Here is a 16,685-nt window from a genome sequence, read left to right as displayed (position 1 = left end):
TGTTTTTTAAAAACCAACATAAAATGGACCCCAGAGGCTGGAAAAGATCTCCCTGCCCCACCTCTGCACTATGAGCAAAGCTCTAAAGGTAAGCTAGATGTCATTGTGTCCGTTCCTCTGTATGATCACACAGGTCTTCTGATTGTGAGGAGGAGACTTCGCAAGCACAGCTGGCATCTGCCTCAGAAGCTTGCCTAATGCAAGGAGGGCATAAGCAGAGCCAGTGGGCATGCGGCATTGGGCACTGAGCCCACAAAGCAAACCACCCCTCCTCTGCATAGATGGCAAGAGAACTTTAATATTCAGAGGGGAGGAATACCAGTCAAGGATATACAGTGGAACCTTGGTTGTTGAACGTAATCAGTTCCGGAAGACCGTTTGACTTCCAAAACATTCGACAACTGAGGCACAATTGCTGATTAGCAAAATCCATTGAAAAAATGGAGAAACATGCCTCAGAAGCCATTCGACTTCCGAGGCATGTTTGAAAACGGAAGCATTCGCTTCCAGGTTGTTGGCATTCAAAAGCTGAAACGTTTGGCTTCTGAAGCGTTTGACAATCAAAGTTCTACTGTATTGCTTTTTGAGCATTGAAAGGAGTTTGTATACACAATTCCTACCATCTTTACGACAACCCTATGAGGTAGGTCAGTGTTGCTATGATCCCCCTTATTGCAAATAGAGGGCAGAGAGAATATGGCTTACTTAGAGCTAAGTCAATTGATGGCTTTAGAGTTAAGGTTTGAACAGGGATCTTCCTATCCCAGGCTCTTAGGAAGAAGCAAGACATGGCTGCTGCTCAAAAGGTAGTGCAATCCATTGGCTGCTGCTTGAAAGAATGCAGTGACATCCCATCTCTCCTCCTTTCCTTTTTATGAGGCCTTAATAGGTAGAGAAGAGATGGGGAGACAAGTCTGCTGTTTTTGTTTCTCACTACTGTATATCTAGTTAGAAACATTGGAAGCTGCCTTATACTGATTTGCACCATCTAGCTGAGTACTGTCTACACTGGCTGGCAGCAGCTCTCCAGGATTTGAGGTGGGGTTCTCTCCCAGTAGTACCTGAGGGTGTTGGGAATCGAACCTGGGACCTTCTTCATGCAAAGCAGATTCTGCACCACTGAGCCACAGCCCTTCTGCCCTTGGCCACTGAATTACACCAACTCTCCTCTTTTGTTCCGAAGATAGTGTCGCCAGGAAAGAGCACTGGGGCTTAACTAGATTAGCATTTAACTTTCTCTTGCAGTGCTCTGGAAACTCTCCCCTAGGGTGCTGAAGTCAGTCAACATCTGTCTTTTCTCCTCATCCTTTCTTTTCACTCAGTAACTGCCGTTCTGTTCCCCAAAAATGCACAAGCAGCAATAAACTCGCAGCTGCAGAGCGCAGCCAATGGATTGTTAAATTGCTTCCTCTTTTCTCCTCCCAAATCTGTCACCCCTTTCAGAATCACAATCTCTCAGACTCACTTTGCCCGTCCTGTCTCCCCCAAACTGTTTTTCCTAGTGGCTGTCCATCCCTTGGCTCTCCATCTTGAAGGGCCATAATAGCTTAGTGGTACAGCATTGCTGATTCAATCCCCAGCATCTCCAGGTAGGATGGAGAGAGATTCCTGTATGAAATCCTGGAGAGTCACTGCCAATTAATGTATAGATAATATTCAGCTAGGGTTGCATATGCACCATACATTTAAAGCACATTGCTTCCTCCAAACAACTCTGGGTGTTCTAGACCCCTCATAGCACCACTATTCCCAGCACCCATAACTTACTACAGCTCCCAGGATCCTTTGTGGGAAGTCATGTTCTGCAAGCTTATGCTGTGTATGCAGGCATGGACCAATGGCCTGACTCTGCATAAGGCAGCTTTCTATGTTTGTGTATTTCTCTCCTGATATCTCAAGTGAGCCCCTTCTTCTCCTCACAACAGAAACCAAAAAGGTTATGTATAGGTCTATGAATAATAACAGTGGGAAATTCAGGGGAGATTTTTGAGCAGGGCATTTTCCTACTCAAGATAAACCAGCTTCTTCCCATTGCTATATATAACCACGAGGCTCGTGTGTGTGTGTGTGTCTCCCCAGGACAGGCCAAAGAGTGCAGTATTTTCGAATGAAATGAAGGCAAAGATGAGCGTAGAGGAGCAGATTGATCGCATGAAGCGCCACCAAAGTGGTTCTATGAAGGAGAAGAGGCGGAGCTTGCAGCTTCCAGCCAATCAGCAACAGGCAGACAGCCTTCTCTCTAAAGCACCTGCCTCTTACAAAGTGGTAATGTATCCCTGTTGTTGTTTATTAGTTACATTTTTGCACTAAGGTGTCTCAAAGTGACTTGCACAAGTACTGTATAAATTACAAAGACATTAAAAGCAGATATGCAGCAAATCCTACCCCCACCTCCACTTACAAAAAAAAAAAAGCAAAAAAAAAAAAAAAAGCCCACTGACATAACGAACTGCTCTCCCAAGACCTGGGTAAATGAAAATGTTTTGGCTTGTCACCTAAAATTGCACAACAATGGTAGAGATGATTCAGCCATGTGAGTCTGCCCACCTGGTATAAGGCAGCCCACAATACAAAGTTGCCACCTTTGAGAGCAAGACCACAGAGCTGCCCTTTCCCAGCATAGTGGCCTTCTGGCTGACCTTTTGAGTGACCATTCCCATTGGACCCAGCCAGCATGACCAAAGGAAGGCTGCCTTAGAGTGTGGCAGGTGAGAAAACGATGGAGGCAACGGGCAAGGAATGAAATATAAAATACCAGCAAGTGCTTATGGAGAGTGATCTGCATTTCTATCACGTCCCAACTCTAATGTGTGTGTTGGTGGGGGCATGATATGTTCTAGGTGCGCAGACATCGCAGCATCCATGAGGTGGACATATCTGATCTGGAAGCAGCGTTACGCTCTGAGGACTCTGGAAGGATGTATGAGACTCCTCGGGAGGAGATTGCACGTCTGCGCAAAATGGAGCTGGAGCCAGAGCATTATAATGTGGACATCAGCAAGGAGGTGAAGTCCATGCTTCCTCTGTGCCTTGGCCTACAAATCATCATCATAATAATAAATTTATTATTTATATCCTGTCCATTTGGCTGGGTTTCCCCAGCCGCTACAAAAAATAGGATCCTTCTCCCTCATACGAATTTACAGTGTGGTTTAGGTGCCTGGTTTGAAATTCACAGAAGTACATGTAAAGATGGAGCAAGATCTCAGGGCATGGTCCGAGGGCAGTGGAGTCTTTTCCCTTAGGACGAATGGGGCATTGCTCCATCCATCTTAGTCTGACCTCAGTCAACCCCCACCTGTCTTCCTGCTTACAGCCAGTCCAGGCAGGGGGTGCTGCCTTGTCAGCTTCCTCCTGCTTAGTCTCAGTATTTCACTTACAGAACTCAGCAGGCAGAAGGATGGGGACAAAAGCAGACTTAAGTTGGCTCTGTCTGTCATTGGCTCTGACTCCACCTGCTGTTGGTCTCTCTGCCTTCTGCCCTACCAGCTGTCACTGTGGCACACGATGCAGCCACCTTGCTGAAGCTAGGTAGATTTGGGTCTGACTGGTGCTTGGGTGTGAGACTACCTTGGGTTCTATAATGGGTGAAAGGCAGAATATTAGTGTACTAAATAAGTAAGATAAAAGAGATGGTCCCTGAGGGTTACCACTTTGTATGGGGTGTGCGCCCTGGCTAAATGATTACGCTGTATGTTTGCAGGGGTGGAGGGGATGAAGAATGCTGTCTTCATTGAGAGCCAGTGTGGTGTAGTGGTTAAGAGTGGTAGACTCGTAATCTGGTGAACCGGGTTCGTGTCTCCGCTCCTCCACATGCAGCTGCTGGGTGACCTTGGGCTAGTCACACTTCTTTGAAGTCTCTCAGCCCCGCTCACCTCACAGAGTGTTTGTTGGGGGGAGGAAGGGAAAGGAGAACTCCTGCGGGTAGTGATAAAGCGGGATAACAAATCCAAACTACTACTACTACTACTACTACTACTACTACTATTCTTCTTCTTCTTCTTCTTCTTCTTCTTCTTCTTCTTCTTCTTCTTCTTCTTCTTCTTCTTCTTCTTCTTCTTCTTCTTCTTCATGTCAAGATGCCAGGACAGACAAGGGGACAATCTGGAGAGAATTATGTAGCCCAATTCAGAGTTAGGGTGTTTTGTGTGAGATCTGATCTAGAACTTCTATTAGAAATAGATGTGGGTAGTATCGTGGCCAAGGGTTGGATACTCGAGAAAGGTTATTATGTCAGTTAATCTTCATTGCCACCTTTTCAGCTCACAGTCTGTCTCGTTCTGCTCTTCAGCTTTCCACCCCAGACAAAGTCCTCATCCCAGAAAGGTACATTGAGCTGGAACCTGATACTCCACTGAGCCCAGAGGAGATGAAGGAGAAGCAAAAGAAAGTGGAGAGGATAAAGACGCTGATTGCCAAATCCAGGTGCATTGCAGACCAGAACCTTCTTTCGCCCACATCACATGTTTTTGCTTTCTCATTATGCCTTCCAGTCACTGATCATCAATCCATGCCTGCTTTTCCATGGGCATTTACTGAGGAATAGCCATGCTCTGTTCACTCACTTTTAACAGGGCATCTGCATGACATTGTAAACAAAACATCCGGCTCCCATGCTTTCTCTGCTTAGCTTCTATTTCTCCCCCACCCACAAGCCCAGATTTTTTGAATACAATAGAAAAGCTGTGCAGCTTAGCCAGTTGTAGATAACCTACGACAAGGGATGTAAGAAGCTGGCAATTTCCATAAATCACATAGCTATTTACATAAGATACATTCATGTCATTGTAAAGGAAATGTCAAAACAATGTAAAACAAAGTAATAAAATATGTATCATTTGTGGAACTATGTGAACAAATACTGATTGAATTTGCTTGACTGATTTCCATTCCTGAGTACAGACGAGCACTCGAACTGCTGCAATTTTTGTTTCCTTTTCCATATTTGTCAGAATTCCTCCCTATCACTCAGCTGTTGTTCTCTGAGGATACTCCATTCCATTTCCACCTATTTTCCATTCCTCCCCTCTAACCAGTCACTATTCTGTGGCTATTGAACATGCTTAATTCTCATGGGGCTGTTTTTGCAGTGGCCCCTCTTCAGGGAATAGTGTTTGTATGTGTGTACCATCTATCAATGCTTCTCCTATCCCACTGATCTGCCTCTTTGAGTGCTAACTCCCTTGTAGCCAAAACATGTCCTAGGGCAGCCAGCTGCAGGTAATAACCCCAAATTCCCTCTCTTGCAGCATGCAGAATGTGGTCCCCCTCAACGAGGGAGAAGTGGACGTGACCCAGGACCCAGAAACCCAGTTGCAGGAACAGGAGAAGCGAATAGAGATCTCCTGCGCCTTGGCTGCAGAAGCCTCCCGACGGGGCCGCATGCTCTCAGGTAAGGTACCGGTGCAAGGAAGATTAGGCAGTGGAGCAATGCAGCCGCAAAGAAACAAAAGGCTTTTCCTCTGCAAGTTCTGCATTTAAGTGTGGGATATATAAGTCATGGTAGAAATGAATTACAGATGACTACGTAATTCCCTTGTGCAGGCAAGGTTTTCAAAATAAGATGGATTTGACAGCTGGCATGCTAGCCGGTGTAAATTAGAACCACTGCTTTAAATTAGTTATCGTGATTTATAAAGGCCAGAGAATTGTCTTGCAATGCCAGACACGCTGCTGCAGTGCTTTGCTTTTATACTAGTGGCAATGTGTCAAAAGGGGCATATTTGCATCATTGCTGCCAAGTGCCACATAATGTCAAACATATATTAATTGGTCTCGGCTGTCAAGTTGCTTGTGCAGTGACATGCATTACATTGAACTTTGCTGTCCTCTTTTTTTTACTCCTTTAATTTGCAGCCCTTAAGGAGCAATGCCTGGCAATTGGCATAAACTTACGGGTCCTGAAGTGATGTGTGGGAAACATCAATTCTAGCAAATTAAATATATACCATGCATATATTATGTAAAAGCTGGCCCATTCTTTTAGCTGGTCTTAAAATAACCAGTTGCATCCCATTTTTTCAAAAACCTCAGGTAACTAGCTAATGCAACGCAGGCCCTCCAACAAAGGCAGCCCAGTTTCCGCGGCCCAAAGTACTGAGAGGTTGCCATCCATTTAGAGGGACTCGGGAATAATTCAGCATATCTCGAATGGAGGAAGCCTTAGCTTAAAGCTTAGGCAGGAAGACCACATACCTGCCCAGTGAGCCAAGTGCAAAGAGGTCCAGTTCTCTTCCTAAACCTAGGTCTTGAGTAAGATGAAGTAGTTAGCCCTTCCTGCTATTACCAGCTGCTGTTGCAGGTGATGGACACAGCTTCCAATTTTCCCTATAATGATGGCATTAGATGAGCTTGTGCTTGGCTGCAGGGGCAACCAGATGGCTAACAAGAAGAGAAAATAAGGTTCTCCTTGGCCTGCACATTTTCTTCCTCTGCTGCTGCTGCAGTGGCTGCCTAAGCAAGAAAAAAGACCTGGGGCCTTTTTCCCACACAAGAAGTTGCATGGAATGTTTCCCCTGGAGGTGTAGTGTTAATGTTCAGTGCAGGGACAGCCAACATGGTGTCTTCCAGATGTTGGATTATGACTCCCATTACTCCTGGCCATTGGCTATGCTGGCTGGTGCTGATGGAAGCTGGAGCCCAACAACATCTGGAGAGCAATGTGTTTGCTGTCCTAGGCTAGTGCATGCATGGCAGGGGGCAGTTCCCACTGATTTCCATTAGGGGAATACCAGAGGAGTCCAAGATACCATGTGTAACGCTGCTTCCCTTTCTGAGTGTTTTCGATTTCTATCAGTTCAACCCTGGGAAAAGAGTAAGAGTTATGCCAAATGGCGGGAGATTCACGACAAACAAAACACAGTGTTTCTTCACACAGTGCAGCGCCAACCTATGAGACCTCACTGTTCAAATGCAGGAATGCCATTTTCCTGTGGGAACAGCAAACACGGCAGCTGGCAGTGGGGTTCATGGCCTGATGAACATGGCTTGGGGACCTGCTAGCTGTGTGTTTATCATTGCATTTGATGGATTCCCCACCACCTGCACTCTACTACCCAGCTACCTCTGGCTGCTGAAGAAGCTGCTGTGTAATGCTGACTTATTTGCTTTGTGGCCAGGCTTGTGCAGGAGGCTGGAGGGAGATTATTATTATTCAAGCCACGTCTGGTCTAAAGAATCTATCATGAATAGCTGCACCTTCCGGGGCTGCTATGAAGGCATTCCATTCACATGAATATTAATGCTTAGCGCTATTTTCTGATGAGACACCAAGCAAAAAAATTATTATTCAGCCTTCCTTTAATCACATGGCAGGGTAGGGTGCCCATCTTCCTACAAGGTGGTGTGTCTACCTCCCTACAGGATGAATGGTGTGCTGTTCCCATCATTGCCTTTGTGGTTTTCTCTGTGCAGTGCTAGTGGAAATCACACACGCATAACACAAGGAGGGAGCTATTTTGTGCCACTCTTTGATTTCTGATCATGCTTCCTATTCCCTTTCCTCTAGCCCCTGTTTGCTGTATGGCAGCTTTCACCGACCTGGTGCCCTCCAGATGTTATTGGACTGCAACCCCCACCAGCCACAGCCAGCACTAGCTGGGGCTGATGGGAGATGTAGTTTCGCAACTTCTGAAAGGCACCAGGTTGTCAAAGACTGCTCTATGAAATGTGTTTCCTTGCCTTTGCTTCCCATTTCTGTATGCTCTTCAGACCCTGTCTCCATTTCTTGTTTCCAGCTCAGTGTGCCACCCCGAGCCCTCCCACCTCCCCAGCCTCCCCGACTCCACCGACCAAGTCCCTCTCGTCTGATTCATCCCAGGGCGGCGACAGCCATTTTATGCGTGTCTGAGCCATAAAGTAAGCACTTCTTTTTTTTTTACTTTTACTTTTGCTTTTCTTTCTTTTTCTTTTTTTTTACTATATTCATTTCATATCTCTATATGCCTTGGTCTCTTGGAGAAAAGAAGTGGTAAGCTTCTTTTCCAAGAGTTTCATCTCCTCTCCTCACCAATCCATCCATTCACTGAGATCCACTAAGGTAACCCTTTCTTCTGTGCTGTGTAAGTTCAGTCTCCTTCTGCAGAGTTAAGGGCAAGATGCTTCTGTGGTGAATCAAGGTGCCATGTTTTGTTCTGGAGTCCCTGGGGCAAAGTGACCTTATTTCAATGAGCAGTGATTCCCCATGGCAATTAAACCAGGAGAATATTCTCGAATGAGCACATTGTTGTAGCTCATAGTATGGACCCAGGAGACCCTGCTTGGTCATGTCATGAACACAGTAGATAGCCTGGGCCCGAACATGCCACTGGGTGTATTTTCTCAATACACTGGGTGTATTGAAATCAGAAAACATACTTAAGTTAAGAACATAAGCAGAACCTGCTGGGTCAGAGCAATGGCCCATCTAGCCCAACATTCCATTCTCACAGTGGCTGACCTGTGGGAAGCCTGCAAGCTGGGCATGGACACTTCAGCTCTCTGCCCACTTGCAGTTTCCAGCAACTTCTATTCTTAAAAGGCCATAAGCTTAATCAGGGAAATCAAAAGCAGTAGTGGCAGAGCCACCATCCCAACGCCAGTGTCACTACAGCTTACTAGGGTGGTGTTTCTGTGGGGCAGGGCAGCAGCAAGGTCAGGGCTGCTGGTTTCCTAGCAGGTAGGTTGCTGTTGCTTACTGGGAGAGGAAGGACAATGCCGTGGGAAGGTTAGCATGATGCAAATGCACCATCAGGAGCACTCGGTTGATTCTGCCAGTGCTTTTGCATCACACTGACCACCCCACCACTTCATCCCTCTCCCTCCCAGAAAGCAACAGCCACCAACCTGCTGGAAAGCTAGCATAACAGTTTTCCCACCCACCCACCCAATGTGCCACTTCATAACTAAGGGAATGGTTGATGTTAAGCTGAACTGCTATGTGCCACCATTAGGGACACCATAGCTGCTCCTTTCACAAACCAACTGGTACAGAACATCCAAAATTTGGACAAAGCTATGGAAATATTATTTTTTGTTGGATTTAGTCTTCCATCAGCTCCAGCCAGTCTGGTCAAAGGTTGGAGATGACAGGAGTTGTTGTCCATCTGGAAGGCCACAGGTTCTGTGGCTATAACACATTAGGTTGCTTCTGTGAACTGAACCAAAAGATGGAGATGGGCATCTATGATAAGCCACAACTCCATCTTTTAGGCTGGACAATGGCCTGGGCATTGGCCCCATTTGATAAAGTAGGACTTTCTTCCCACTATACACATATAAGATTGTGCTGTTAGTCTAGTCATCATCTGTGGTTGACAGACCAAAATGACAGACCAAAAATTCTTACAGTGGTATTCCTCAACCTGATGCTCTCCAGGTTGGCTGTGCTGACTGAGGCTGATGGGAGCTGTAGTCCAAAACATCTTGAGGACACCAGGTTGGGAAAGGTTACTTTAGAGTGTGCTTCTGAATTGTGTGCTAGAACTCTGACTGACATGTGTTTGACCCAACCTTTCTTGGTGAAGACCTTTAAGGCTTTGAGAGAGCTCCCAGAGAGAAAGATAAAGCTGTTAATGTCATTGAAACCTCTCACTATGACATTCCTTCAAGGCACATCTAGCAAATTCACAGCCTCTGCAAATCCCTCAAGCCTGCTGTGAGGGAAATGTCAAAGGCCTGTGCAACAGGCTCACAACTTTAGGTTCTAACAACTGTCACTGACTCTCTTCTCTTCTCTCCTATTCTTCCAGCACAGGCCCTGGCTGCTGTGAATGCTGTGAAGTTCCACGGAGCCACGTTTTAACCCACGGTGTCTGCACCCCAACCGCTGAACAACGCGCGTGGTCATTGTTAGGGTTCTCTCGGCACACCCATCTCCTTCAGTCAAGCTGCGGAAACTTTTCGGGAAAGAATAGCTGCCATCAAGGGAGAGCAGGGATGGCATTTGCCTTTGTCCCATTTCCTCCTACCCCACTGCTGCTGCTGCTGCTGCTGCTGCTGCTGCTGATATGGCCTGTACCAACTGCCCACAGTTCAGCAGGCTATAGTGCAGGAGCCGTTTCCATTCTTGCCAGACAGGTCCTCTGTGTCAGGTGCAGCAGACTCCCAAGGCTAAGGACCGGCAGCAAAAGAACAGCTGTGTCTCGGCAAAGAGGCAGCACTGAGCCAGAAAAGGGATGCTGGCAACAAGACTGGGAGGTGATGTAGCTCATCTCCTGGAGCTCTCTAGCCTGCAAGTGCCGGCAGGAGGGAAGGAAGGTTGTGTGAAGAATGACTTTGTATCTGCAGCCAGGGAATTCATAACCCTCTACTGAAGTGAGCACTAGATGTTTCTTCTCCTCCTCCTTCTCCCCCCTTACACACACACACACACACACACACAGCCCTTTGGTCTCTCCTCTGCCAATCAGAATGGCTTTTAGCATCTTTCGCCTGTGGAGCTAAGCAACCCGTGCACGGCCACACTTCCCTGCTTATGCTCACAGCCTTTCACAGGAAAAGGAAAGACAGCAAGGAAGCACAAATGGATGGACAGAACTTTGTGGATGTGGCAGAAGACAGAAGGTTGACCGTGTGGGGACCCAAAGTGGCTTTGGAATCTTGCTAGGGTTGTGAGGATGTTGCTGTGGCTGGGATGGGCCGGCGTTTTCTTCTTTCCCAAGCTTAGGGGTTGGGTGGATGGAATGGAAGGTGTGGGCAATGTATGTGGACGTGTTTTAGGGGTGCGGGCGGAAGATATAATGGGGGAGGGAAGAGGTTAGAAAAGCTTAGTTGGCTGTGATTCGCCACTAGGTGAAGCTTTAATGCTTTCTGCAACCCAGAGAGGTTGTCTTTTATCTGTAGGGAAAGAAAAAACAAAACTGGGACTGGATGGGTGACATTTCTTCTCACATCGCAGCCAACTCGGGAGAGTGCCACTGAACATTTTCCTCCTGGCTTCTCCAGGGCTTCAAGTAATAGGATCAAAACTGTGTGCTGGATAGATCACTGTGTTCACCAAGCACTTGTCGCTTGCACCATCAGGTACTGCTGATGAAAACTGGATAGGGGACTAGATGGAATATAGATCTGAACTAGACTGGATGGGCCATGAATCAGCCTCCATGGAATGTGTGAAGCAAAACTCTCCTGGCTACTGGAGGAGGGGAGGAGGGGGGACTGAAGCAAGACCCCTGGTGTTCACCATGTATCCTCTTGCTTTATTCCCCACCACAACAGCTTGTAGGCAGTGCTTTTTTTCTAAAAAAAATGTTTAGGAGTACTCTCATTTTCCTACTCATATTGAAATTCTGCCCCTCAATGAAGCCAAACTTAGATTCACAAACTGTTTAGGGGTATCTGTCCCCCTGCATCCCCCCAGAAGAAAAGCACTGCTTGTAGGTGATTTGGAAGTAGAGTTCTCAAACACAGACGCCTGCAGCCTTCATCAATCTCCTCTCTGAAGGGTGCAGTAATCATTGCCGTGACCTTTCAGAGCAATTGAGCTCGTATATTAAGAGCATAGGACTAGTGATGCACCTGCTCCAAGCTCAGACCACCTCAAATGAGCCCTCATTAGTTTCTCAGTAGTTTGAGAGCAGAACCAGCTCAGAATAGAGATTGGCCGGAGGTGCAGGTAAAGAGAGAGGACTTGGTAGACCTCAAGAAATACCAACCAAACCTCTTGAAACTTATTCAAACAGTGCTGATTCATACCTAGCCAGGAAACTTACCAGAATGAGGGTCTAAATTGGACCTTCTTTCGCCCTGCAGTTGTCTTCTGAAAGGGGACTTATACCTGGTAAGGCTTATCTGAATATCGTTTAGGGCCGTGGTAGTCAACTTCCGTGCTCTCGGAGGATGCTTTCTTCTCTAGTGATCCATGGGCTGGACATATATTTCACCACACAACCTAGACCTTTTTAACAGTAGTTAAGCTCTGCATTAAAGCTGGCACCAACTTGCAATAAGGGCTTTGCAGTTCTGCAGCATAGCACTCAGGCGTGGATAGGGCATTGCACAGCAAACCCAGAGAGATGTAACATTAAAGCATGGGCTGCCTCACACGACACCTTTTGGAAAGAATTTTACTTCTACTTGGACCCTGTGGGCCAACGTTTTTACACTCAAAATATTGTTGGGCCATCATGAGGCACATGAAATTGCTTCATACCAAAAATAAGGTCAAGCTGGACAAAGTCTTCCCAAACTGGTTCCTTCATTCTGTCTCAAATCTTTCTGAAAGAAACTCAGATTGTTCTAACTCTAGCTTAGAACACAAAAATGCAGCTGGCTTTTCTTTTTTTAATTCCCTTGAGCTGGATTTTCAGATGGGGTCTTGGTTATTTTGTTTTTGTTTTTAAAAAGCTGGATTCCCATTCATTCAATGTTTTGTTTGATTGTTTCCTTGAAGGGTTGACATTTTAGATTGAGATTCAACTTCTAGGTGGCAATTTGGTTGATTTGAAATGCTTATACATTCACCAAAAAAGTTGGCAACAACATTCTGGACCTGGCTTTATCATAAGCATGTCCATAAATGTATTTATGAGTTTTAGTCAAACGTGCATCAAAACTGGGGGATCTTTTCTCCATATTTATTGGAGCAATACTGCTGTGGCTTCTAAAATCTGCCATTCTAAAACCATATAATCAAGGCTGATGGAGACTGAACATGAGTTAGTTTTCTAAGACAATGCTCAAGCTACAAGGTGGGCTGATCTCCCACCCCTTAGGTCATGGCACTCTTAGATATTGTTTCTAGAAGGTTTGGGGGCAGGAAGGATGATTTGACCAAAGAGAGAGAGAGAGAGAGAGAAGTAGAAGCAGAATCTCTGAATTTTACCAAGCCCTACCTGTGTTATCCACCATAATTTGAATACTGTCTCAAATAATCTTATTTAAGTGATGCTCTTTGCAGTGTTGTAGTTCTATGAAAAGGTTGGCTTGACAGAAAAGAATGGTTTTGAACTTTTCCTCCCAGTACAATGCTCTAGATACTAAGAAGCTTTCCTTACCTTGGGTCAATTAGGAGTAAGTTCAGTATCCAATGTATGTGGTTAAATCAGCAGATGACAGGTCAGTGTACAGAACTAAACTAAATGTGAAAGTGACAGACCCATGTCTTATAATGTGGGTCTGCCTTAATCTCCTTTAAAACCTGGCTGAGTGAGAAGTCCCAGTTTTAAAAGTCTTGCACAGGTGAGAGGAGCTGAGAGCTCTTCCCAGACCTTCGCCATAGCCCTTTTCCCTCTACTGGGCTGACTTATTTCTAGTGAGACGAAAAGTGATGCTGGGAGGCAGACTGCAGGGAAGATAAACTGAAGTGGAGCAGAGTATTCGGTTTTCCACTCCACATGCACTGTTTAGTGCGCTAAATTGGAATCTGTGTATACACGATTGGGCAGTCCTAAATTTCAAGAAACAGGCCTACCACCATCAAGTCCGGTTTGTTCCTGAGGCAGGGATTGGGGGGGGGGGCTCTAGGTGCTGTTAGACTCCCAACTCCTTTTGACCCCAGAAAGCATGGCCAATGGTTAGGGAAGCTGGAAGTTGTAGTCCAAAAACACTAAAGGACCACAGATCCAGGAGATAGGAGCCCTGTTCATGAAATGAAAAGGGACAGTTACAGAAACTGTCTCCCCACCCCAGTGGGGGATTGCTTCTGAGTATACATAGATAGAATTGCACTGTGAATTTTATTAGTGTCCATTTCCCACGTTCATTTTAACAAGCTTCCACCTCGTAATCTCCCACCTTGGGGTTAGCTTCCTCCTTGACGCTTCTGAGAATCCACCTCAACTGATATTGACCAGAATGATAAGTTTTTGGCAAGTAACAAGATCTTTGTCATATAACGCAATGGAAAACTCTTGGCAGGCTATCCCTAAATCAGAAATGTTTTCCACCTCCCTGTCCAATGAAATGATGAAGTCTGTTTTGTTATTTAAATGATCCTTTTGGCAATATGTAGAACACTCCAGGGAATCAGAGTTTTTGTTCCTTTCTTTCTCCTTCAACATTCCAGGATGATGATGTTAAAAATTATTGGTTCTGCTCCTGCAGTAGCACCCATGTTAGCTCATTAAAAACTGTCCCTTCATTATCCTCTACATGCCTTAATATATGTTTTATGGAAATTATACAGTGATGTGTGCTAAATATCTATATCTTTGTTTTTTTCCTCTTCTCACTAAACTGTTTTGTTTCAAGCTTATGTTCTCTCTCAGTGCACGTGGCCACTGAAGCCAGCCCTGCCACTGAGTTACTGAAATGGAGTCACTTTGGGCAGTTTTATCAGAATAATTAAGAAAATAAAAAAATAAAAGAAGACATATTTAAATAAATATATATATTTTCTGCTTTTATTGAAAGCAAATTTATTTAAAAATAAATGTAAGCTGTCAATTTAGAGGAATGATGCATTTATTTCCTTGTTTGTGGGGTACAGCAGTTGCTTTTGTATGTCAGGGACGAGTCCTCAGCTGATGCTGTTTGGCAATGGCTCATTTGTTGACTTAAGCCCATTGAGGCTCTGGCCCAGGAGGTACATTATAGGAAGGTGAGTAGGACTGTAGCATATCAGGGACCGCAAAGATTGTCTTGCTGGTACGCAGCTATCCCATGGGGATTCTTGCAATATAGGTGGTTTTCCCCCTACTTTGTGTCAATGCTACTTCTTCTTTTATACTTTTTGTTCACGTGAATGTGTTTTTGTGTGGCAAAGCTGTCTCTCTCCATCATGATCACTCTCCCAGCTACTACCCTTCCCTACTACCATTCCCCTTAATATTGTTGGGGAGAGACACATCCTTCAGATGTGACCTTCTTTTTCCCTTGTTGTGAAGGAATCCTTGACATTTTCTAAATGGTGGCAGCTCATTAGATAAGCAAGAGTCGAAGAGAGGCCTAAATTAGCCTCTTGAAAGCTTGTCGGCTTGGGATTGACCTTCCCTTGACATCAAAGTAGGCCTCCTTATTCCACCTCTTGAGGTAGTGGTTCTACCTGTGTATCTGTTTGAGAGATGTGGAGGTCACCTCGAAAGGGTACAGGTGTCAGTGAAACCATTCAACCAGTGTTAACATAAGAAAGGAATGAAGCAAGGACTGTGCCACTTTTTGCAGCCTCTTGCCTATTTTTCTGTCAAGGAAGTTTTGGATCCTAGGTCCAATTACCCTTCCCCCTTCTTTTCTTGCAATTGAGAAAGGCTTTAAAAATGGCACGAAGGATGTCAAGGAATGTTCTCCATCACCCCTCACCAGCCCTCTGCTCAGTTAATAGCTAGGTGGAGTCTGTGACCAATTATTGCTCATGTCACTTTAAGTGTTTTGAGGTTACAAGCTGTGAGCTCTCAACAGAATGCGTTTCGCATCACAGTTTTACAGTATTGTGGAACATGTTTTTAAATGGTTTTATTTTAAGTGTTTTCCCTTCACTTCTAATAACACTTTCATATGCCAGCAGCACCTGTAACCAAGAGGAACTACATTATTTATGCACATTATTTGAAGCAATTTTTATTTTTATTTGCTTGTGTTAGGTTTAAAAAAAACTATCAAAAAAGCAATGTGATGTTGATGTCTTTCTTTTGTATAAAAGTGACCTTAGATGATGACAATTTTAAAAATTAGCAGTCTGTGATTTTAAAAAACAGTATGTCAGTGGCTTGGGGTTCTTCACACCAAACCATGGAATAATCTTTCCAGTAATTAAATCTGCAGCAGCTTGCTTAATATTCCCCTCCCAGCAGCATTTGTTCTAGATGTAGCTACTTAAAAAGGTCAAAATCTCACACAAGGAAAACAAAACAAAACAAATAAATGCATTTGTACCTTGCAAGTTTGTATAAAGCAAATAAATAAAAATTGATGGTTTGTAAATGGACGGTGTGCTTCTCCCATTCTTCTCAGTGTGCATGTGAAAGAGTTGGGAAATGAAAGAAGGAATGACAAAGAAGCAGCCTGCTGGTAAGATTAGTTCCTGACAATCAGTATCTCAATACGGAGAGCCAGCATGGTGTAGTGGTTAAGAGCAGTAGACTCGTAATCTTGGGCTAGTCACACTTCTCTGAAGTCTCTCAGCCCCACTCACCTCACAGAGTGTTTGTTGTGGGGGAGGAAGGGAAAGGAGAATGTTGGCCGCTTTGAGGCTCCTTCGGGTAGTGATAAAGTGGGATATCAAATCCAAACCCTAATAATAATAATAATAATAATAATAATAATAATAATAATAATAATAAAGTATCTCGATACTAAATGCTCATCACCACCAGCCATGTGCATCAGACCAGTTGATGGCCCTGCAATTCTGTGCATAGGAAGAGAATCCCACCAAGTACAATGGGACTTATTCCCATGTAAGTCTGTACAGGATTACAGAGGTTCAGCACAACTCTGTACAGATCTTCTGAGAACTAAATTCCACTGAATTCAATAGCAGTTCATTCCAGGTAAGGGGGGAGAGGATTGTACTCAGAGAAAGGAGACTTAGATGTTATGTTAATGGGCAAGGTAGTGCATCACAATAGTTATTTGTACGGCGGTTCCATTTTTGCCAAACCTTTGAGAGATCAACTTATAAAATGATTGCAAGAATTTCAATAGAAGCAGCAAGGATAGTTGGGTTATATCATGAGCATGAAAATTCATTTCCTATTTCAAAATGTGCTGAATGATTCACTTATTGGAAATAGATTCTCTTCTTGTGTCCTTAGTTATTTGTCAAGCAC

At 44.7% G+C, this 16,685-nt stretch overlaps 1 protein-coding gene across 27 annotated transcripts in view; it reads left to right on the top strand.

Moving 5' to 3' along the window:
• Positions 1–15,837, top strand: part of PLEKHA6 (pleckstrin homology domain containing A6) — a 191,081-nt gene extending 175,244 nt beyond the window's left edge. For all 27 annotated transcript variants that reach the window (XM_028734233.2, XM_028734227.2, XM_077928972.1 and 24 more), the window contains 6 exons: positions 2,080–2,265; positions 2,841–3,005; positions 4,292–4,425; positions 5,250–5,392; positions 7,737–7,857; positions 9,729–15,837. In XM_028734233.2, coding sequence (XP_028590066.2) covers positions 2,080–2,265; positions 2,841–3,005; positions 4,292–4,425; positions 5,250–5,392; positions 7,737–7,849 — 741 coding nt within the window. In that variant the 3' untranslated portion in view covers positions 7,850–7,857; positions 9,729–15,837. The remainder of the gene's footprint in view (positions 1–2,079; positions 2,266–2,840; positions 3,006–4,291; positions 4,426–5,249; positions 5,393–7,736; positions 7,858–9,728) is intronic.
• The last annotated feature ends 848 nt before the right edge of the window (positions 15,838–16,685 follow it).

Source organism: Podarcis muralis, chromosome 5 (genome assembly GCF_964188315.1).
Source record: "Podarcis muralis chromosome 5, rPodMur119.hap1.1, whole genome shotgun sequence".
Classification (NCBI taxonomy): Eukaryota; Metazoa; Chordata; class Lepidosauria; order Squamata; family Lacertidae; genus Podarcis; species Podarcis muralis.
Note: the sequence above shows the minus strand (reverse complement) of the source record. Positions and strands in the feature narration are given on the sequence as shown.